The sequence below is a fragment of the Ovis canadensis genome, chromosome 24 (assembly GCF_042477335.2).
Source record: "Ovis canadensis isolate MfBH-ARS-UI-01 breed Bighorn chromosome 24, ARS-UI_OviCan_v2, whole genome shotgun sequence".
In the NCBI taxonomy this organism is placed as follows: Eukaryota; Metazoa; Chordata; class Mammalia; order Artiodactyla; family Bovidae; genus Ovis; species Ovis canadensis.
This window is the reverse complement of record NC_091268.1, coordinates 33,999,065-34,021,731: the sequence shown is the minus strand read 5'-3', so window position 1 is coordinate 34,021,731 and position 22,667 is coordinate 33,999,065. Positions and strand designations below refer to the sequence as shown.

At 39.6% G+C, this 22,667-nt stretch overlaps 1 protein-coding gene across 1 annotated transcript in view; it reads left to right on the top strand.

Moving 5' to 3' along the window:
• DNAH3 (dynein axonemal heavy chain 3) overlaps positions 1-22,667 on the top strand; it is a 234,734-nt gene that overhangs the window by 154,830 nt on the left and 57,237 nt on the right. Inside the window, 8 exon segments of the mRNA XM_069570315.1 lie at positions 6,410-6,513; positions 9,863-10,157; positions 13,320-13,499; positions 15,822-16,183; positions 16,428-16,571; positions 17,762-18,428; positions 19,898-20,063; positions 21,929-22,145. Coding sequence (XP_069426416.1) covers positions 6,410-6,513; positions 9,863-10,157; positions 13,320-13,499; positions 15,822-16,183; positions 16,428-16,571; positions 17,762-18,428; positions 19,898-20,063; positions 21,929-22,145 — 2,135 coding nt within the window.

The window sequence follows — 22,667 nt, the reverse complement described above, 5'->3', positions numbered from 1 at the left end:
TAAATTTTTTTCACAATGAAAAGTTAAAATATAATAGCAAAGTTGGATTAAATTACTTTTTAAATTATAATGACTTTAAGCCCTAATGGCTGAAAATTTTTGTTGTTGTTGTTAAGAAGCATCTCCTGCTAAGGGGGTAGATATTAAAAGTTTTCATCACAAGAAAAAAATTTTTTTTAGATTGGAGTGTTTCAGCCCTCTAACTCAAGACTCTCTCTCTCTCTCTCTCTCTCTCTCACACACACACACACACACATACACACAGCCTACAACCACCAGTGCTGTCCTCTTTGGGTCAATTATAGATGAGTCCTGTGCCTGAAGAAGCAAGTCACTTGTGCCTGCTGCTGGGCTGGCTAGGCAATGGAACTTGCAAGCCTCTCATGCCCAGTACTCCTGTGAATCACACAGCCCAACACTTGTCTCACTGAATCCTAGGTATTTCCTCCATGTCCTCTTCAGGTTTTTCTCACATTAAAAAAAAAAATATATATATATATATATATATATATATATATATATATATATATATATATATATCAGCAGGCTTTGCAACCAGTGTCTCATATACTCCTCATAGCATTCTCTAGATGAGGAAATTGCAGCTCAGAAAGGGTGTCACTCATCCAGGGCCCCACAGTGAGTCAGTGAGGAATGGTTGGATGAGAAGCCAGGTCCTTCCCTGACACTCTTCTTATTCCCACTTCTCATCTTGAAGTGCAACAAAGAAAAAGACTTCCAACAATTACAGAGGCAGAGCTTCATTGGGGAAAAGGACCATAGGAACTCTGTGTTATTTTTGTGAGGGAAGTAGGGAGTGATTTTGGATGAATATTGTGATTGTATTTGGAAGAATGGGTGGAATGAGAAAGTGATTCAGAATCACCGCTGTGTATTGACCAGAGGCCAGAGACCAGGGGCCTCAATGCTGCCCACCTGTCCTCCCACACCAAGAGGATCTGGAGGGCAGCAGTTCAGTTGTTCTTACCTTACACAATAGATACTGAGGGCCTACAGTGTACTTGCTTCATGTCTGCTCAGGCATTTGTTCAATAAGCACCTACTTTGTAGTTTTTACTAAGCACCTACTATGTACTTCCCTGGTAGCTCAGATGGTAAAAAAATTTGCCTGCAATGCAGGAGACCTGGATTCAATACCTGGGTTGGGAAGATCCCCTGGATAAGGAATTGATTACCCACTCCAGTATTCTTGCCTAGAGAATTCCATGGACAGAAGAGCCTGGTGGGCTATAGTCCCCTTGCTCTCACAGAGCTCACATTCTAGTTGAGGAAGACAGGCAATAAATAAGTAGGCTCATAGAATAAGATAATTGGAGATATACTAAGTGCAAGGATGGAAAAACACTGGCATGTTGATGAAGACCCTCAGGGGCTCTACCTGAAGTGTTCAGGGAAGATCTCTCTGAGGAGGTGACATCTGAGCTGAGATCTGAAAGGTAAGGAACAAGCCAGGTAGAGAGCAGGGGGAAGAGCTGCGAGGCATAAAGAAAAGCTGATGCAAAGCCCTGAGGTGAGAGTGCATGTGGTATGTTTGAAGATCAGAAAGAAGATGCTGCAGTAAAGTGGGTGAGTAGCCTGCTTCACATAATGTATATTAAGTGGACATTGGAAAGTCATCAGGAACAACATACAGAGCAGGTTATCTCCAGCCCACACTGAGGGAGCTCCTGAAAATGCCCAGAGATTCCATGACTTACCCAAGGTCACAAGATCAGCAAGGGGCACATGTTGCCCCATAATTTACACTTTACTACTGCTACCTGGTGCTGGACCATAGGCCTCCAAACCTGGGGAGCCTGGGGTTTGAGTCTTGGGAGGCCCCAGAGACTCAACAGCTCCTTCAGTGTTGCCCAGTGGAAGGCACTGCTCTTCCTCCATGGCTTCTGGGATCAGGTTCACACAAATGTCCCCAGATGGGGGAGTCCCTGCTAGACTCCGCAGACACTCAGGTCTGTACAGCACAAAGGCATCTCCAGGTCTGTGACTCCAGCTTGACCTTGAGCTGCTCCACCTTTGCAAATCAAAGTTTAATCATCCTGACTTCTCACAAACTACCCTGTAGCCCTGTAACCCTCCAGCTCTGCTACAACTAGCTTTTGCTCCCTCCTTTCTGCTGTCTCCTTAATTACCAGTCCCTCCAGTCCACCCCTCCAGCTCGGTCCCCAAGGCCCACCTGTTCCACGTTTTTCTCTCATCAGCACCTTCTCTCCCTCCTTCCCTTTTCCTCCTGCCATACAAACCTAGCAAAACCTCAACCTTGGATCAATACACCACCTCTCTGTTTTTTTCCACTTATACTCCAGAGCTGTTGAACAGTACAGGAGAAAGTCATATAAGCAGAAGGCTTAACATGACTTTCATGGCCTCCAACCTCAGCTTGGGGAATCAGAAAGACCACAGACTTTGGACTCAAATAGATTTGTTTTGGAACATAGATGCAAAACTTATCAGCAAAATACTAGCAAATTGAATCCAACAATACCTTAAAATGCTTATATGCCACAATCAAGTAGGATTTAATAATTTCCACAAACCAATGTAAAACACCACATTAAACTGAAGAATAAAAAGCATATGATCATCTCAATAGATGCAGAAAAAAATGCTTCTGATAAAAATCAACATCCATTTATGATTAAAAACTCTTCAGAAAGTGGACATACAGGGAACATGCTTCACATAATAAAACAATATGAGACAGACCCATAGCTAACATCACATTCAATTATGAAATGCTGAAAACATTTCCTCTAAGATCAGAAACAAGACAAAGATGCCTTCTCTTGCCACTTTTATTCAATGTCGTTTTTGAAGCTCCAGTCACAGTAATCAGAAAAGAAAAATAAATAAAAGGAATCCAGATTGGAAAAGAAGAAGTAAAAAAAAAAAATCCTAAAGTTACCAGAAAACTACTAGAGCTCATCAAAAAATTTGGTAAAGTTGCAGGAGACAAAGTTAATATACAGAACTCTGTTGCATTTCTATACACTAACAATGAAATATCTGAAAGAATTTAAAGAAACAATCTCATTTACCATTGCATGAAAAAGAATAAAATACCTGGGAATAAACTTACCTAAGAAGCCAGAATACCCATACTGTGAAAGCTATAAGACACCAATGAAAAAAAGTGAAGACAACACAAACAGATGGAAAGGTATACCATGTTCTTGGATTGGGAAAATCAATATTGTTAAAACACTACCCAAGGCAATCTACAGATTTATGCAATCCCTATTAAACTATGAATGACTTTTTCACAGAACTAAAACAAGTAATCCTAAATTTTATATGGAACCATAAATGACCCAGAATTGCCAAAGCAATCCTGAGAACAAAGAACAAAGAACATAGCTGGAGGCTTCATGCTCCCTGAGTTCAGACTATACCACAAAACTGCAGTAACCAAAACAGTATGGTACTGGCACAAAAACAGACATATAGATCGATGGAACAGGATGGAGAGCCCCAAAATAAACCCATGCACTTATGGTCAATTAATCTACAACAAAAGGAGGCAAGACTATACTATGGACAAAAGACAGTCTCTTCAATAAATGGTGCTGGAGAACCGGGAGAACTACATGTAAAAGGATGAAATTGGAACATTCTCTAACCCCATATACAAAAATAAACTCAAAATTGATTAAAGACCTAAATGTAAGAGTGGATACTATATTGTAACATTCTCTAACCCCATTTACAAAAATAAACTCAAAATTGATTAAAGACCTAAATGTAAGAGTGGATACTATATTGTAACATTCTCTAACCCCATATACAAAAATAAACTCAAAATTGATTAAAGACCTAAATGTAAGAGTGGATACTATAAAACTCCTAGAGGAAAATACAGGCAGAACACTCTTTAACAGGAATCACAGCAATACATTTTTAGACTGAGTCTCCTAGAATAATGGAAACAAAAGCAAAACTAAACAAAATGGGACCTAATTAAACTTAAAAGCTTTTGCACAGCTAAGGAAACCATAAACAAAACAAAAAGACAACCTACAGTTTGGGAGATAGTATTTGCAAAAAAAATGCAACTGATAAAGGATTAATTTCCAAAATATACAAACAGCTCATACAACTTAATATCAGGAAAAAAAAATGGACAGAAGACCTAATGACACATGTTTCCAAAGAAAACATACAGATGGTCAACAGGCACATAAAAAGATACTCAATATCACTAATTAAAGAAATTGAAAACTACAATGAGGTATCACTTCACACCAGTCAGAGTGACATTCTCAAAAAGTCTACAAATAACATGCTAGAGAGGGTGTGAAAGAAAAATTAACCTTCCTACACTTTTGATGGGAATGTGAACTGGGGCAGCCACTACAGAGAACAGCATGGAGGTTTCTGAAAACCCTAAAAATAGAGTTACCATATGACCCAGCAGCCCCACTCCTGGACATATTTCTGGAGAAATATAACTCAAAAATATACATGTACCCCAATAATAATGGCTGCACTATTTACAAAACAGCCAAGACATGGAAGCAACCTATTAATAAATGTTCGATAGATGAATAAAGAAAATGTGATATATATGTATATATCACATATATATATATATATACACATACACACACATACATACATACAATGGAAATCTACTCAGTCAGAGAAAAAAATGAAATGCCATTTATTGCAACATGGGTGGATGTAGAGACTATCATATTAAGTGAATTCAAACAGAAAGACAAATATCATATGATATCACTTATATGTGGAATTTTTAAAAATGATACAAATGAACTTATTTGTAAAAAAAGACTCACAGACATAGAAAACTAATTTATGATTACCAAAGGGGTAATGGGTTAAGAGGGATAAATTGGGAGCTTGGGATTAACATATATACACTACTATAAATAAAAATAGATGAGAACAAGGACCTACTTCATAGGACGGTTCAATATCTCATAAAAATATACAATGGAAAAGAATCTGAAAATTATATATTTATATGCTATATATATATATATAGCTATATATATAGCTCTATTTATATACATATATACATATATGTATATGGTTATATATATATATTTGTATATAACTGAATCATTTTGCTGTACACTTGAAACTAACACAGCTTTTGTCTGCAGCCATACCACCCTAAATGCACCCAATCTCCTCTGAAACTAACACAACTTTATGAATCAACTATGCTTGTTTTAAAAAAGTTTTCCTCACAAGGAAAAAAATTCTAACTATGTATGAGGATGGATTTTATAAGAATAGGATCAGTTATTTTTTATTTATTTATTTTTGGCCATGCGGGGTCTTTGTTGTCTTGCCTGGGTATCTCATTGTCGTGTGCCAGCTTTCTCTAGTTGTGGCAAACGGGCTAGTCTTCGTTGCAGTGCATAAGCTTCTCATTGTGGTGGCTTCTCTTGGTGCAGAGCACAGGTCCTGCAGCGCACAGGCTTCAGTAGTTGCGGCTCGCGGGCTCTAGAGCTCAGGCTCAGTAGTTGTGGTGCACAGGATTAGTTGCTCTGTCCTAGGTGGAATATTCCCGGACCAGGAATCCAACCAGTGTCCCTGCACGGGCAGGTGAATTCTTAACCTCTGGATCACCAGGGAAGTCCCTGGATCATTTAATATTACATGCATTATATATTAATATATACAGTCTTTATTATAGTCATTTTATAATGTGATCATTTCACTTTGTGTAAAAATTGAATCATTTCATTTTATACCTGAAACAAATATAGTCTTTGTCAATTGTACCTCAATTGAAAAAAAAGAAACCACTTTTAGAAACCAGTATCTCCTGTTGTGAATGATGATTATCTGAAGTTCAGAAGGTCCCTCAGTTTCACTTTAGTCTCCTAGTTTAAATAAAATTAGATTTAATGTTTTTATTTTTCAATAATATGATATATTAAAATATATATTTTATTGTTAGATTATGTTAAATAATTCATATATATTTGTGTATATGTCTGTATGATATATAATATTAAATGATCCTATCCTAATAAAATTCTTTCTTTCATGTACCTATACTTCCACCTTCAATATGTTTGTATGCCTCAAGAGAGAAAGGATTGCTGTTGAAAGTAATCTCTGATTGTGAGATTTGGAGCCTTTTGTTTTCTCCCTTTTTTGTTCTTTTCAATACTTCCTGTTTATAACATATATTATATATATTATTTATATTATCATTATTTGTATAATCAACAACTATTATTTTTATATATATAATAAAATCATTATTCTTTACAAGATGTTTTTCTAGTTTATACAGTTACCAATACTGATAGTCATACATTTCAGATGCCTACGGCTGAGGTAGTTAAATATCTCAAATATGAAATGTAAACCTCTGATGTGCTAATAACTTGTTCTATTTCTTTGGGTCCAGGAAGCATCTATGATTTTTATTTCCTCAAGCAAGCTAGTGGACATTGGTGCACATGGACAGAGTATATCACCAAAGAGGAGGAAAATATCTCTGCAAATGCAAAGGTAAAAGAGTTACTGGTCATAGAACCTCAGTAATGACCTGATATTCAGCAGAGTGGAGACGTTAACATCAGATCTGGGTTAGTTAAAGAAATTACTTTAGAAAAAGTGAAAGAATTTACTTTAGAAAAATGTTCAAACATGACTTGAATTGAGCCTTCAAAAGCGTGGACTTTATTTATTTATTTATTTATTTTTTACTTTATTTTACTTTACAATACTGTATTGGTTTTGCCATACATTGACATGAATCCACCACGGGTGTATAAAGCATGGACTTTAGAATCAGAGAGTCCCAGATTTCTTATTCAGTCTTCACCCTCTCTGCCTCAGTTTACTCAACTACACAATAGAATGAAAAATATCTAAATAATGGTTGCAAAGATTGAAGACATTATACATGAATCGGTGGCATTCACATTGTGCTAGATCATACTGTTGCTATTCTAATTATTGTCAGCATGAACAATTCCAGGTGGTCATCAGTCCCCTTCTCAGATATCTCAGCCAAAAAGATCCTTGCCTTTTCTTTAAAATCCCAAGAGAAAGATTTCTTTAATCAGAATTCTCAGAAAAATGGATACTGATTAATAGATTCTCTGGTTAGCAGAAGATTCACTTACAACTCCTACTCATTTTCTTGTGGAAATTTTTCCCAGATGTGCACTTTCATGCCTCTACTTGCATATCTGGTGGACAAAATTTATCTTTCTTGGGGTAATTGTAGTTTCTTCAGGCCCTAGGTAGAGTAGTAGATGGTGGATGGAAATGTGGCAATATTGGAAACAAAATCAGACACCAGACAGGACCACAGTTGCTTGTGAGAAGGGTGCCACAGGCAGGAGTGAATGTGTGATGAGTTCAGGACTCACATGGAGACGGAAAAGACTGTAAAGAACCCCTCAGCACTGAGGTTCCAAGCTTTCATTCTCCTTAAGAGCTTCATCACCTGAGCTCCAGGGGTGTGAAATCTTGCTGCTGCTGCTGCTGCTGAGTTGCTTCAGTCGTGTCCAACTCTGTGTGACCCCAGAGACGGCAGCCCACCAGGCTCCCCCGTCCCTGGGATTCTCCAGGCAAGAACACTGGAGTGGGTTGCCATTTCCTTCTCCAATGTATGAAAGTGAAAAGTGAAAGTGAAGTCACTCAGTCATGTCTGACTCTTCGCGACCCCATGGACTGCAGCCTACCAGGCTCCTCCATCCATAGGATTTTTCAGGCAAGAGAACTGGAGTGGGGTGCCATTCCTACAAATGAGTCAAATGCAGAAAATATTTTAGTTATGCAGGGAATTTTTCACTTGTCAAAAAACTGTTCTAGCCCCTGAAAATAAAAGTCCGTGAAATCCAACTTGCTTTAAATTCCCAGTCTTGATACTTGGTTTAGCATTCAGTATCACTTACTGGCTATGTGACTTTGGCCAAGTTGGCCATCTTCCAGTCTCAATTTTTTCATCTGAAAAAGTGAGCTAATAATACAGCTGCCTCAGAGGGCTGTTGGGAAAACTGCAGGGAATAACACAGGCAAAACATCCATAGCTCAGTACCTGTTAATTCTCTTCCTTGCCATTTCAATTTCTCTGTTCTATCTGCTCCTTTTACACTGGTCAAATTATTAATCAAAATAAGGCAAGCTTAGTCTAACAGTATACACACAGCCACCACACTGTGCAGTCTCTGTTGGTGCCATTTGCATTATGGTCTAGTTTTGCTTTCAGTTCAGTTCAGTTCAGTTGCTCAGTCGTGTCTGACTCTTTGCGACCCCATGAATCGCAGCATGCCAGGCCTCCCTGTCTATCACCAACACCCAGAGTTCACTCAAACTCACGTCCATCGAGTCGGTGATGCCATCCAGCCATCTCATCCTGGGTTGCCCCCTTCTCCTCCTGCCCCCAATCCCTCCCAGCATCAGAGTCTTTTCCAATGAGTCAACTCTTCGCATAAGGTGGCCAAAGTACTGGAGTTTCAGCTTTAGCATCATTCCTTCCAAAGAACACCCAGGACTGATCTCCTTTAGAATGGACTGGTTGGATCTCCTTGCAGTCCAAGGGACTCTCAAGAGTCTTCTCCAACACCACGGTTCAAAAGCATCAATTGTTTGGCACTCAGCTTTCTTCACAGTCCAACTCCCACATCCATACATGACCACTGGAAAAACCATAGCCTTGACTAGACGGACCTTTGTTGGCAAAGATAGGGGCACCATTTATATAAACCATAGTGTGGGTGGTGCTCCCTAGAGTTACACAGCACAGTGGCTCCATGCTCACTAGCCTCTTCCAGTCTAGACATATAAGTAGACTTCAGCGTATGATTTAGATCTTACTGCCCCTTCCTCTGTGGCTACTCTCTTGGCTCAGTGTAAAGAATTTGCATGCCAATGCAGGAGACGCAGGTTCAGTCCCTGGGTTGGGAAGATACCCTGAAGAAAGAAATGGTAACCCACTCCACTACTCCTGCCTAGGAAATCCCATAGGCAGAGGAGCCTAGCAGGCTAAAGTCTATGGGGTCACAAAAGAATTGGACATAACTTAGCGACTGAACAAAAGCAGACCCCTTCCTCTACCCATCATTGGAGGGACCAAAAGCAGCCATATGGTTGATGATAGGGTTCAAGCTCAGAAAAGCCAATCTAAAGCAAGGTTTTCTACTCAAAGTAATAGAGATTCTAGGAATCCAAGACCAAGCCCTTAGAACCCAGTCAGAGTCTGCATACCAGGCAGAGTGTTGCGATTTCCATATTGCTAAAGGGATTAATAGGAGGAACCAAGAATATGAGCCTTCGGAAAAGCAGATTAGAAATAAGCACAAGGAATGGGGGTCAAGGGTCATACCTAACCCTTCTTGGACAGGCAATATAGATGGCATATGGGAGGTGGATCTTTCCTAGGGCAAGGCGAACAGCGTGGCTCAAAGAAAAGGTCTCAGAGGGCAGGGGCTGTAGACCCAGCCTTACTCTAATTGGTGTTTATAATATGACATTTCAGTAGTTAAGAATACAGTCCTTGGGATCAGACAAGCTGGGATTAAAATCTTTGCATTTCTGTTTACTTGCTGTGTTGGTGAGGTCTGGATCTGTTTTCTCATCTCTAAAACAGACGATAGACAGTTATTGTCTATATTTACATACAAGATTTCATTTAACCTTCAAAACAGCTCAGTGAACTAGATGCCATTTTTATCCCCATTTCACAGATGAAGAAACTAGGCTGCTAGAGAGGTAAAATACTCAAAATTATAAAGATAAATAAGAGACAGAGCTGAATGGATAGTAAGGATAAAACTCAAGTCTCTTGAATACCAAGACACAATCTCCTGGTCCCAGTATCAAGATTCACTATGTCTTTGTGGCACAGGTCTCAGAACTCATCATCCCCACCATGGAGACAGCCCGACAATCCTTCTTCTTGAAAACCTACCTGGACCATGAGATTCCAATGCTGTTCGTAGGACCCACGGGCACAGGCAAATCAGTCATCACCAACAACTTCCTTCTTCGCCTTCCCAAAAATACTTATCTGCCCAACTTCATCAATTTCTCTGCCAGAACTTCAGCCAATCAGACGCAGGATATCGTAATGTCCAAGCTGGATCGCCGGCGGAAAGGCCTTTTTGGGCCTCCCATAGGGAAGAAAGCAGTGGTATTTGTGGGTAAGGCACTGGCCTGGATCTGGAAACACCAAATTCTTCTGTTTTAAATTGCAGCAAAACAGAATCTCCCTTTGTAGGACTGCTGTATATTCATTTTACTGTCTATGGAAGATAAAATATTTCTTGTTAATATAATTCCACATTCCTTCCCTCCCCTCCTATTTTCTTTCCTTCTTTTCTTCCATCTTTCCACCCTTCTTCTCTCCTTCCTCCCTTTCTTGCTTCTTTCATTTTTTGTTTCTTGTCCTTTCCTTCATTCATTTCCAAGTTCTTTTAACTATGTACTATCTGCCAAATTCCATGTTGAGGCATGGTACAGGCCTTTTTGCCTGAGCAAGGATCCCAGTTACTCCTGGGATGAAGTTGAGCCCATGGATCAGGCCAAGTTACTTTGTGGTGACAGTAGTTATGTTCAGAAGGGGATTGTAGTGTTTGCTCTCTTGTGTCTTCAGAAGCAACTCACACACTGTGATAAGCTTCTATTCCATTAAGTGCCGGATAAATATGTTATCAGTGTATGAAGAAATCTAATAGTTGCCAAATAAGCACATTGTTTACAAAGCACTTCCTCATTTATTTCTTTTGAGCCTCACAACCCCTTGAGTTTACTGGCCATCATGATCACTTTGTTGTTGTTATTCAGTAGCTAAGTCATGTTCAACTCTTTGCAACCCCATAACTGCAGCAAGCCAGGCTTCCCTGTCCTCCATTATTTCCCAGAGTTTGCTCAAGTTCTTGTTCATTCAGTCGATGATGCTTTCTAACCATCTCGTCCTCTGCCACCCACTTCTCCTTTTGCCTTCAGTGCTTCCCAGCATCAGGGTCTTTTCCAGTGAGTTGGCTCTTTGCATCAGATGGCCAAAGTATTAGAGCCTCACTTTCAGCATCAATCTTTCCAATGAATATTCAGGGTTGATTTCCTTTAGGACTGACTGGTTTGATTTCCTTTCAGTCCAAGGGACTCTCAAGAGTCTTCTCCAGAACCACAATTTGAAAGCATCAATTTTCCAGTGCTCAACCTTTTTTATGGTCCAACTCTCACATCCATACACAACTACTGGAAAAACCATAGCTTTGACTATATGGACTTTTGTCAGCAAATTGAAGTCCTTGCTTTTTAACACACTGTCTAGGTTTATCACAGCTTTCCTTCCAAGGAGCAAGCATCTTTTAATTTCATGGCTGCAGTCACCATCCACAGTGATTTTGGAGCCCAAGAAAGAAAAATCCGTCACTGCTTCTACTTTTTCCCCTTCTATTTGCCATGAAGTGATGGAACTGGGTGCCGTGATCTTGGTATTCTGAATGTTGGGTTTTAAGCTAGCTTTTTCACTTTCCTCTTTTGACCTCATCAAGAGGCTCTTGGCTGCTCTTCATTTTCTTCCATTAGAGTGGTATTATTTGCATATCTGAGGTTGTTGGTATTGCTCATGACCATCTTGATTCCAGCTTGTGACTCAGCCAGCTTGGCATTTCACATGACATACTCTGCATATAAGTTAAATAAACAGGGTAACAATATACAGCCTTGTCATACTGTTTTCCCAATTTTGAACCATAAAATTTGAACCAATTTTGAACCAGTAATTTGTTCCATATAAGGTCCTAACTGTTACTTCCTGCTCTGCATACAAGTTTCTCAGGACACATGTAAGGTGGTCTGGTATTCCCATCTCTTTAAGAATTTTCCACAGTTTGTTGTGATCCACACAGTCAAAAGTTTCCTCGTAGTCACTGAAGCAGCAGTTTTTCTGGAATTCCCTTGCTTTCTCTATGATCTGACAATGTTGGCAATTTGACCTCTGACTCCTCCACCTTTTCTAAACTCAGCCTGTAAATCTGGAAGTTCTCAGTACAGGTACTGCTGAAGCCTAGCTTGAAGGATTTTGAGTTAACTTTACTAGCATAGGAAATGAGCACAATTGTCTGTTAGTTTGAACATTCTTTCTTTCTTTTCTTCTTTTTTTTTTTTTTCACAGCTCTTCTTTGGGATTGGAATGAAAACTGACTTTTTTAAAAAATCTGCTTTACTAGTCAATTAAATGAGGCTCTGAAGGTTAAATTCCCTGTTCAGGGTCAAACGTCTTGAAAATTCTGGAGCCACAAGACAAAACCAGGTTTCTTGGTGCCAAATACATTATATTTTCTACTCTCTTACTGCTGATTCATAGAACTGTGATTTAGTAATTCCCTGCTCTTCTGCATTATCTCATGTTCTGTCTTTAAAATTAAGGTATTGATAGTAAATGTGGTGTGTATTTATATCCTTGCCAATTAACAACAGCTCCTTAAAGGCAGGGATCATATTTTCTTTTCCCTTTCTTGTCCTCCCTCTCTCCTTTGCCCTTTCCTCTCATCTGTTCTCCCTTCCTATTTTTATGGTATATCCAGAAGCAATTTAAGCTTTGCAGTCAAACAGACCTATGTCCAAATCTCACTTTTTAACCCTAAGTATATTATTCCATTACCTTCAGTTCCTCACCTCTAACATAAAGGTAATACTACCTTCCTTATAAAGTCATCACCTTGAGTAGATGAGATAACATGTATAAAATTACTAAAATGTTACATGACACAAAAATGGGCATTTAGTCAATGTTCATTGGAAATTATTGAGTGCCTTCTATGTGCCAGTACTGAACAATGTACTATTGGAGAAAATCAATCCCTACCCTGGAGGAAATAACAATTTATCCTTGCCTTTTTGATTTTGCTCTTCAGAAACCCTAGCTTGAATCCTTTCTGTTATTGGAGTTCCCACTATTACCTGGTGGTAAATTAAATACTCTGTCAACTTTCTCACCATCATATCCCTAGAAATTAACAAAATGTCTAGCACATAGTAGCTATATATATTTTGGGTGAAGGAATGAGAAAAATTTTATTATCTGTTTGTTAATGCCAATCTATGCATCCTTCCACAGAGGATCTCATGCACAGAGATCTCAATAAATGCACAGAGATCTCAATAAACCAGGAAAGCCAGAGCCCTGGAAAATCTCTTCCATTATGGTGAAAATGTTCACTGGCTGAGCCCTACCTAGAGTGAGGGTGTAACAACTGAGTATGGACTCTCCCATGGAAGGATAGTCATCTGCTACCTCCTGAAAGAGCAAAAGATCCCATAGATTTACAATCTGTGGCCATTACGTCTTTCCCCAGATGACCTCAACATGCCAGCCAAAGAGATATATGGAGCACAGCCCCCCATTGAGCTCCTACGGCAATGGATTGACCATGGTTACTGGTTTGACAAGAAGGATACTAATAGGCTGGACATCGTTGATGTGCTGCTTGTGACAGCCATGGGCCCTCCTGGGGGAGGAAGGAATGACATTACTGGTATGTGAAGGAGAGAATTCATTACTTTTTGCCCCACCCCCTGCAGAACCAGACCATCTTTGTGGATGGGGGGGCTAGTTCAAGGCAGTCTGTCCTGGTGGAAAATAGAGAAAGGTGTATTTAGGCCAGAGACACTTGAGTTAGATTCAAGGAGTGGCATTTGAATATGCCTTGTTGAAAGTTGTATGAAATAGGATGAGAAGATGAAAAGAGGATTTGAGGAGTCTTTGGCTAGGCATAGAGGAACAGAGAGTCTCACGAAGAGGTAAGTCCTGTGTGGTCAGCTTGTGTTCTAGGAGCAAGGCTAGACCAGAGGTTCTCAACTAAAGGTGGATGACAGATTCACCTATTGTGTTTCTCACAATTCTTTGGAGCCAGATAGGCCTAAATAAAATAATAAACAAACAAATAAATAAGATTTTCAATTCATTTACAATTGTAAACCTTCAGTTTATATATTTTATGTCAATTAATTCTCACTAAAACCAGTGAGGCAGGAGAGATCTATTCAAAAGGGAATGTCTGTTTCCCGTACATATCAAGGAAATAGTAATTGCTAACATTTGCACAGCAGTTGACAGTTTTCAAGCTATGTCACAAATATGACATATTGAAAAGATCTTAAAGACCAATGCCCAAAACTGCCAGGAACACATCTATGGTCAAGTGAAATTGAGTCTATTAATTTGCTGCAGCAAGGGTGTCTACATAGCATGGAGAACCATGAGAGTGCCTGGTGAAAGGGCATTAAATGGGCTTGTGCTGGATGATGTGAAAAAGGCTTAAGAAACCAGGGACTCTGTACTAGATTGGGTAGTCTCAGGGAACGGGGACAATTTGAAGAGTAGGTATCTTAATTTTTTTTCTGTACTTAGTAAACAACTAGAGTCATTCATATTAGTTTGGGGGGGGGGAAGTTTTCATGATTTCAGAGCAAACTTGTTTCTGTCTTGTTCCATCATAGCTAGGGTGTGACCTCATTTGATGTTGATATTTAAAGAGATTGTGTTCACTGGAGAACCAACAGACTAGCTGATAATTGTCAGACCAGCTGCCAGCTGTTAGAGCTCATATGGGAAAACTGAGGCTCAAGGCATTATCATATGGTGGTGGAGAGCATGGTTTGGCAGAAGACTGATCTTGGTTTTGGTAACATGTAATAAGCATTAGCACACATTAAGTACTATTTGTATGCTTATTATCAAAAAATACATGACTTCCTCAAGTTCATCCAACTCTCCATATTTCCCAATCAATGTGTAAAATATTATTCCAGCATTTTTTTAAAAAAAGGTAAACCTACATATGTCAGTACATATGGGTGATAAAAAAAAAAAAACATAAAGAAATGCAAGATAGTAATTACTTTAAAATCAGGATAAAAAAATAAAATAAAATAAAATAAAATCAGGATAGTGGTAAGCTTTGAAGGGAGACATGGAGAGGACTATGATTGGGATGGGATATGTGGAAGGGCTTCTATGAAGGGCTGGCAAAGTTGTGTTTACTGACGTGGATGGTAGATGTAAGGATGTTAACTTTATAATCTTGGTGATTTTCTGTATCTGTGCTTTACTTTATACAGTAAAATAGTTTTTTAAAAAGATATGCAGGCAAATCACAGAGACAGAAAATCTATTATTAGTTACCCAGGGCTGCAAAGAAATGGAAAGTGATGAAGGTAAAGGATTTCTTTTTGGAGTGATTATTCTGCTATTGATTATGATAATGATTGCACAACTAAAATACTAAATATTTATTGAATTGTGTACTTTAAATGGATGAATTTTATAGATATAAATGTGTGGATATCTAATATTAGATACACAGATATAAATGTAGAGCTGTAAGAACACCAAACTAACAGTGATTAATTTGGGAGGGGAGAGAGAATGGATTTAGTGTGTAGGAGGAAAGGGTTACTTTCTGTAAAAGTATTTCTGAATTATTTGATTATTTTACAAAAATGACATATTGCCATTATCTAGTAACAGTCTTGAGCACTGGGCTGACCCTAATACCAGAACTTCTGCAGTCATGGAGATGTTCTGTATCTATACTGTGCAATACAACATCCGCTAGTCACATGTTTATCCTTGAGAAGTTGATATGTGGTTGATGAGACTGAGGAAATACATTTAATGTTACTTAATTTTAATTCATGTAAATTTAAATAGCCACATATGGCTAGAGGCTGCCATGTTGAATAGCACAGCTCTAAAACGTAAAGGCAGAGGAAAAATTGTTCTATATCTTAGGGTTGCTACGCCCAGGAGGCAAGTGTGAGTGTGTGTGCACATTCATACCTTTGCATGTTTCCAGGACGATTCACTCGCCATCTGAATATCATTTCCATCAATGCCTTCGAGGATGACGTATTAACCAAGATTTTCAGTTCAATCGCTGACTGGCACTTTGGAAAAGGGTTTGATGTGGTGTTTTTAAGGTAGGAGGTTCCTGTATTATTGGCCTGGGGTCCTCATTTCTGGCCCTTCCTTAACTGGTCTGCCTTCTCCTTCCTCCCAAGGTATGGCAAGATGATGGTACAAGCAACGATGACAATTTATAAAGCTGCAGTGGAGAATTTCTTGCCAACTCCCTCCAAGTCACACTATGTCTTTAATCTGCGGGATTTCTCACGAGTGATCCAAGGGGTATTGCTCTGCCCTCACACGCATCTGCAGGTCAGCTGCTGTCATTTCTGTTATCAAGTTCATTCAGTGATATCCTTGGCTATGTGGAATATATAATGATAATAGTAATAGCTAACTTTTATTAAGCATTTAATCTGTGCTAGGCATTGTGCTAAGGATTTTGTAAGCATTGTCTCATTTAATCCTCACAACAACCCAGGACTTAGAAACTGTTCAAAAACTACTGCCTCAGCCACCATGTGCCATTCATTCAAATAACTGACTGAATTTTCAGGATGTAGAGAAGTTTATCCGGCTTTGGATTCATGAGGTTTACCGGGTCTTCTATGACCGTCTGATTGATCATGAAGATAGACAGGTCTTTTTTAACATGGTAAGGGAAACCACCTCCAATTGCTTCAAGCAGTCTGTGGAAAAGGTAAGCAAGACCCTGTGATCTTTCGACCTCAGAAATTGCCCCAAATATGTGATCATGCTAGTCTCAGATTTCAGGCTCCCTTCCTAGTAGAGACTTTATTGTTGTTATTCAGTCACTCAGTCATGTCCAATTCTTTTGCAACCCCATGGACTGTAGCCCACCAGCTTTTCTGTCTATGGGATTTTCCAGGCAAGACTACTGGAATAGGTTGCCATTTCCTTCTCCAGGGGATCTTCCTGACCCAGGAATCAAACCCGGATTTGTTGCATTGGCAGGCGGATTCTTGACCACTAAGCCACCAGGAAAGCCCAAATAGAGACTTATAGCTCTGCTTTCTGAATCTCAAGAAACAGTGTATTGAGCCAATTAGTCACTTGATTTGGTGATATACTGTTGTTTTTGTTGTTCAGTCACCAAGTCATGTCCGACTCTTTGCAACCCCATGGACTGCAGCCCTCCAGGCTTCCCTGCCCCAAGTAATATAATAGTTGGTCCAATTTCACTTGACTTTCCAGGTAACATATAAGTTTAGATCCATTCAAACTTATCATTTATGAAAAGATGTTTTGTTTGTAATTAATGTAAAATGCATTTTCAAGGTCAAGTAACTTTTGAGTTAAGAAATAAAAACACCATGAATTTTTATTGTTTGATTGATGCCCTGTGTAAAGCCCAAGTGATTTGCATCATCTAGTTCTACCCCTACTTTTAAGAAGCTATGATTTCTCCATAGAAAGAGTGCAAGTGTTTCATATTTCATCCAGAAGCCATGTACAGAAGCACTGCTAGTTTCTAATATCAGAAAGAAGAAGCATCTAAAACATTTCTACTCTAGGTACAGAATGGGGAACAGGGGTAAGGCCTGCACCTCTATTTGGTGAAGAAGCAAGTACAAATGATCTCACCTTTTGACCACCTCCTCCTGGGATCTTATAATCTGTCCACCAATGTTTTAATCACTTAGAAAACTGATTGACCCTTGCTTTCACACTCTTTTCTCAATTGTCCTTTCATCATAGTCTTTACAACCATCAAATACACATATTTTGTTTAAAAAACAAAACTGTTGTGAACCGTGACTTTCAAGAATGTGCTCAGAGGAAATAAACACATCTCCTGTTCCCTCCTTCTAGTTCCCACTACCACGGTAGTTGGAGTGAATGCCTGGCTGAAACTTATCTTTTCCACAGGTCCTCATCCACCTATCACCCACTGGAAAGATAGTTGATGACAATATCCGTAGCCTCTTCTTTGGAGATTTCTTCAAGCCAGAAAGTGACCAAAAGATATATGATGAGATCACTGACTTAAAACAGCTTACAGTGGTCATGGAGTATTACCTGGAAGAGTTCAACAATATCAGCAAGGCCCCCATGTCCTTAGTGATGTTCAGGTTTGCCATTGAGCATATCTCTAGGATCTGCAGGGTCCTGAAGCAGGACAAAGGCCACTTGCTCCTGGTGGGCATTGGGGGCAGTGGGCGGCAAAGTGCCAGCAAACTGTCCACATTCATGAACTCATATGAGCTATACCAGATCGAGATCACAAAGAGCTACTCAGGCAACGATTGGCGAGAGGACCTGAAGAAGATCATGCTCCAGGTTGGTGTGGCCACCAAAAGTACTGTGTTCCTCTTCGCTGATAATCAGATCAAGGATGAGTCATTCGTTGAGGACATCAACATGCTTCTGAACACTGGTGATGTGCCCAACATCTTCCCTGCTGATGAGAAGGCTGACATTGTAGAGAAGATGCAAATGGCAGCCAGGACAGAAGGCGAAAAGATCGAAGTCACTCCTCTTTCTATGTATAACTTCTTCATTGAGAAAGTGAAAAAGAACCTTCACATTGTCCTTGGTAAGAATGAGAAAATTCGTTTTGCCCTTTTCCTTGGATGTTTCAGGATCTCCTTGCCCTAAGCCCAGTCCTCTTACAATGGTGCCAGAATTGATCCAGCCAAGGCACCTAACCTGACCAACAGTCAGTGCCTGGAATTCCTGTGCAAAATTCCATTCTCCTGAAAAACTACTTTAAACCTGTTCCATTCTCTTCAATTCTCTGATTTCTGCTCTGAACCCTCTCCTTCCTTTTATTTTTTTATTTTTATTTTTTAGTTTTTTATTTTTTAAATTTTAAAATCTTTAATTCTTACATGCGTTCCCAAACATGAACCCCCCTCCCACCTCCCTCCCCACAACATCTCTCTGGGTCATCCCCATGCACCAGCCCCAAGCATGCTGCACCCTGGCAGCCTTACAGAATAACACCTGGCATTTTTCTCTCTGTGAATATCATCTCCAATCTGTCCAGAAGCTTAGGGGTCATGTTTAATACTTCTCTTCATTACCAGGTCCTGTCAATTTTTGCCCTCTTGTGCTCATATCAACCCACTTATCTCTATCTCTGCCACCTTCAAATTAGCTAAGCTGCTATGAATATCATCTCACCCAGACCTCACCTCTATAGCCTTCTAACTGTTCTCTCTATGTCCACTCTGTCCATTCCAGACATTTAAGTTCCACTGAATCAGAATGCTTTCCACTGTCAGGATTTGTTTTTCTTGTATTGCAAATCTGTTCATTGTATATTTACATACATATACACACACAAATTAAAACACCTGAATTACTTTCCATTCAGATAAAGACCAAAGTCCCTAAGCTATAGTTTTATAAGACCACCTGCCAGTCTGTCCCCTGCATCCTCTCCACTCTCATCTCAAACCATGCTTCCCTTTCTTTTTTTAGCCACACTGACTTTCTCACACTTCCACCTATGCATTATGCTTCCTCCTAGCAAGTGCCTGGTATACATTGAATCTAAATAAACAATTAACAGAATTTGGGGCATAGACTCCAAAATTTGTGGTAGGATGGAGATGAGGTCAGAAACAAGCTGATAGGGCCCCCACAGCAGCCTCCATAAGTAGCTATGTATAGGGCACCCATGGTTCCCTGAGGTCTATGAGTCAGGACAAATGGGACAAATGGGACAAATGGGACAAATGGGTCAAAGGGCTTAAAACACTCTGACTATATGATCCTAAAGACCTAGAATGGATAACATAGGATAATATGAATATTGAAAACCAGACAGAAGACTCTTGTAATAAACTGACTTCCCATCACAAAGTTGCATGAAAATATCCCATGACTCCCCTATGCTTTCCAGGCACTCATCCTGACTATTTCCAATTATACTCTGGAGTGCCAACAGGAAACATGACTACTCCCTTATCCCCATTAGAATCCTTGGAATGACCTGTCTGTCCCTTTTGGCCTCCTTGACTGGGAGAAAGAGAACTAATGAAATCTGCTTTTCATTAGCCATGAGTCCAATTGGGGATGCCTTCCGGAACCGCCTGCGAATGTTCCCTTCTCTAATCAATTGCTGCACAATTGACTGGTTCCAGTCTTGGCCCACAGATGCCCTGGAGTTGGTGGCCAACAAATTTCTAGAAGATGTGGAGCTTGATGACAATATTCGGATAGAGTAAGTGCTAGCTGCATTTTAGTACCCCAAACAAATATTTCAAGTGAAAATCAAGATATTGGCTCTGTTCTTTTTGCTGTTTTAAGATTTATCGATTTATGTATGTTCTGTTCTATTCAGTCACTAAGTCATGTGTCTGACTCTTTGTGACCACCTGGACTGCTGCATGCTAGACTTCTATGTCCTTCTCTGTCTCCCAGAGTGTCCACTGAGTTGGGGATGCTATCTAACCATCTCATCCTCTGCTGCCCCCTTCTCCTTTTGCCTTCAATTTTTCCAAGAATCAAGGTCTTTTCCAATGAGAAATAAATTATAAATAATAAATACCATTTAGATATTTAATAAAACACCTTTGTTGAAAAAAGAAGAATATTTCACTGTTCAGAATTGTTCTAGAGGTGTACTCTTGCCATAGCTATGAGAACCTGGCTTTCAATAATCTTAGAGCATGCATTCTCAACAGGGGAGATATCGCTGCCTAGGGGATGGTACTTGTGAGGGATTTTGTTGTGAAAAAAATATTCTGTGTGTAAAGCACAGATACACAAAATAAGCACTGAATTTTGGCTAGAGTAAGAGAAAGGAAAGACTGTTGACCATTCTAAGTGTCCTATGAATGTAAGGGTCATGTCACCTGCCTTGTATAGTTCTATATCCTTAGTGCCTAGTACATAGTAGGTTCGAATACTGCTTATTAAATGAGTAAATAGAAAATGAAGAAGTAGGTAGTGGTCAGAATGTTCATTGCTTTAAATTCTTTTTAAGATCTTTGAACTTTGTTCTCTAGGCCCAGGAATGCTTAACCTGGGTCTATAGGCTCATGCATGACCAGAGCTCAGAGGGTCAGTGAATGTGAGTGGGGGAAAAGTACATCTTCATTTTCATTGACATCTAACTGGTACTTTGCATTTCTTTCAATGATGAACATAGGCAATAAACCCCCATAGGATTGTGTAGGACCTGTGACTTTGTTACCAATAGGAATCGCAGTTATTTTCATAACTCATTCAGTCATTACAGATGCACCAATTTATCATCCCCTTCAAAATGATGGTAGTTTTCAGACCTGTTGTCCAATCTTACTATTTAATGCTGTAGTTGGCAAACTATGATCCATGGTTGAATCCAGTTCACAGCCTTATTTTTGCAAATATGCTTTATTGGAAAACAGCCATGTACACTACAGTGGCAGAGTTGAATAATTGCTACTTGAGACCATGTGGCTCACAAAGCCTAAAATAGTTACTGTCTGGTCCTAACCAGAAAAAGTCTGCTGACCCCTGATTTAACATGTAAATAAAATCACACATATTGAGACTTACCTGCAGTAGTTAAGAATCCATGCTTCCAGTGGATTCTTAACCAATGCAGGGTGTGTGGGTTCAATCCAGGTCAGGAAACTAAAATCCTACATGCCACGAGGTGCAGCCAAACACACACACACACATACACATTACTGTATCATAAATTTGGTGTTTAAAATATTTAGAAAACTCCTTAACACAATTGGCTTCTTTTGTAATTCTATAATATATTATTTTATGCATTAAAATATTATTCTAATAAAATATTATTCTGAAAAGTCCAGAGGTTTCATCAGACTTCCAAAGATTAAAAACTCCTGCTTAAACCCTGGTGATTCACAAAAGTGATTAAAGGTAGAAATTGCCTGATCAAAGTTCATTCTAGTAAGAATATATACCTCCCCAATCCTTCTTAAGGCTCTGTTGACATGCTTCAAAGAATTGGGGGTTCTAGCTGGCCACTGTGAGTGGCTTTCTCACATCCTTACTTCTGTAAACCAAAGCTGTGCTAGATCTCTGGTGCAAGCTGGGCCTGTCTGACCACCTTTGTGTCCTCAACAGAGTCATCTCCATGTGCAAATATTTCCAGGAGAGTGTGAAAAAGCTGTCACTTGATTATTACAACATCCTTCGAAGACACAACTATGTTACCCCCACCTCCTACCTCGAATTGATCCTAACATTCAAGACACTCCTGAATAAGAAGAGGCAAGAGGTTGATATGATGAGGAATCGATACCTGACAGGCCTGCAGAAACTTGAATTTGCAGCTTCACAGGTAAGCACAGAAAAAACAGTACTGGGACAAAGAGGTCCAGAGCTAACTGGATGCGGTGAAGCACTTGTTCAGATGCAGAAGTCAAGAGAGCACAAAAATAAAGACAGCATCTGACCCTGTGCTCACCTCACTCACTTGACCTAATCCATTACAATAAAATCCAATAGTATACATAAAAATACAATGGTATATATAAAATATGAGGCTTCCCTGGTGGCTCAGAGGGTATATGGTGACTCAGTTCAGTTCAGTTCATTTCAGTCGTTCAGTCGTGTCCAACTCTCTGCGACCCCATGGACTGTAGCACGCCAGGCCTCCTCGTGCATCACCAACTCCCAGAGTTTACTCAAACTCATGTCCATTGAGTCAGTGATGCCGTACAACGATCTCATCCTTGCTGTCCCCTTCTCCTCCTGCCTTCAATCTTACCAGCCTCAGGGTCTTTTCTAATGAGTCAGTTCTTCACAGCAGGTGGTCAAAGTATGAGAATTCCAGCTTCAGCATCAGTCCTTCCAATGAATA